The 1,183-nt window shown below is 55.5% G+C and overlaps 1 protein-coding gene across 2 annotated transcripts in view; it reads right to left on the bottom strand.

Moving 5' to 3' along the window:
* The window catches only part of LOC107120519 (dual specificity mitogen-activated protein kinase kinase 3-like), an 81,137-nt gene that overhangs the window by 39,741 nt on the left and 40,213 nt on the right, over positions 1-1,183 (bottom strand). Inside the window, exon 1 of one of the 2 annotated variants that reach the window (XM_015423236.1) lies at positions 183-648. The exons of the other annotated variant lie outside the window; for it this stretch is intronic. Coding sequence (XP_015278722.1) covers positions 183-198 — 16 coding nt within the window. The 5' untranslated portion in view covers positions 199-648. Of the gene's footprint in view, positions 1-182; positions 649-1,183 lie in introns of those variants that run through there. 2 annotated transcript variants of the gene reach the window in all.

Here is a 1,183-nt window from a genome sequence, read left to right as displayed (position 1 = left end):
TGCAGGAATTGGAGGGGGGGGGGAGAGGAGAAAGAACTTGCAACCCCGTCGGTCGATTATATATACTTTAAAAAACACCTTCGGAGGCATGCATCCGAATTGCAAACCAGCTCTTTCTCCCCAGCATGCAGTTGGAAGATTTACAAAAAAAAAATTAAAAGAAGAAATTGCAACACAGCTACCTTGTTTTCTGTCCATGGTGATTTCCCAGAAGCGAGAGAACAGCGAGCGGCACGCCTCGCAAGCCTGCTTCTCTTCTCTTCTCTCGCCCCCCCCCCACCCCGCAAGCGAAGGGAAACCCGGCGGGGGGGGGAAATCGCTGCAAAAGCGGGCGCCTTTCAGACGGCCCCGGCGGAATGCACGGATTGCTGCGGACTAGAATCTTGAGAAATGCGCCTCTCCTGCAGCCCCCGCCGGGCTCGTCCTCGCGTAGCCAAAAAAAGACAGAAGGTAAAGAGAAATTAAGAGGATCCCGGGTTTCCCGAACAGCAAGCAAGCAAGAGAGGAAGGACGGAAGGAAAGAAAAGGGGTGAAGGGGAGGGCGGCTTCGACAGCAGCCCTTCTTGCTGCGGGGTAGGAAAAGCGCAGCGCCTTCCTTGCCAGGCGGCAGCTGAGGTTGCCCCGGCGTCGGCCCGCTCCGATTACACACGAAACTGCACAAGTTGTAAAGGGGGGGGGGGGGAACCCTGGAAAAAAAAACTGCAGGCGGTGACGTCAAACAGGAAACTGGACCCGGGCCAAAAAGGGAGGCCCGGGCAGCTTGCGAGGGAGGGGGAAGAGGAGGAGGAAGGAGGAAAGCCCCACCCACCGCGGGGCGGAGTCAAGCCCGGGACGGCCGAAAAGGGGCCGCCCCTAAGAGACTGGCTCTGGGCGGCGAAGCAAATTTCAGATTAAAGAATCTCCCCCGCCGCCCAGGTGTCTACGGCGCCGATTCAAATGGCAACTGTTTTAGATATTTGAAAGCTTTCGTGGAGGCTTTCCGACAGACTAGCCGTCATGGTTGTGTTTATACATTTGAAGACAAAATGTAAAATAAAATAAAGAGCCCCCAGGTGGATGGCACTTTTGTCGGTGCAAAAGGAAATTCAGGTAATTAACTACTTTTCCCGGTAGGGATGCCAGCTCTGGGGTACGAAAAATCCGGAGATTGGGGGGAGCTGGGGCCTGAGGAGGGTGGGGTTTG

The sequence above is a fragment of the Gekko japonicus genome, unplaced genomic scaffold (genome assembly GCF_001447785.1).
Source record: "Gekko japonicus isolate JY-2015 unplaced genomic scaffold, Gekko_japonicus_V1.1 scaffold869, whole genome shotgun sequence".
Taxonomy (NCBI): Eukaryota; Metazoa; Chordata; class Lepidosauria; order Squamata; family Gekkonidae; genus Gekko; species Gekko japonicus.
This window is presented reverse-complemented; position numbering and strand designations above follow the sequence as displayed.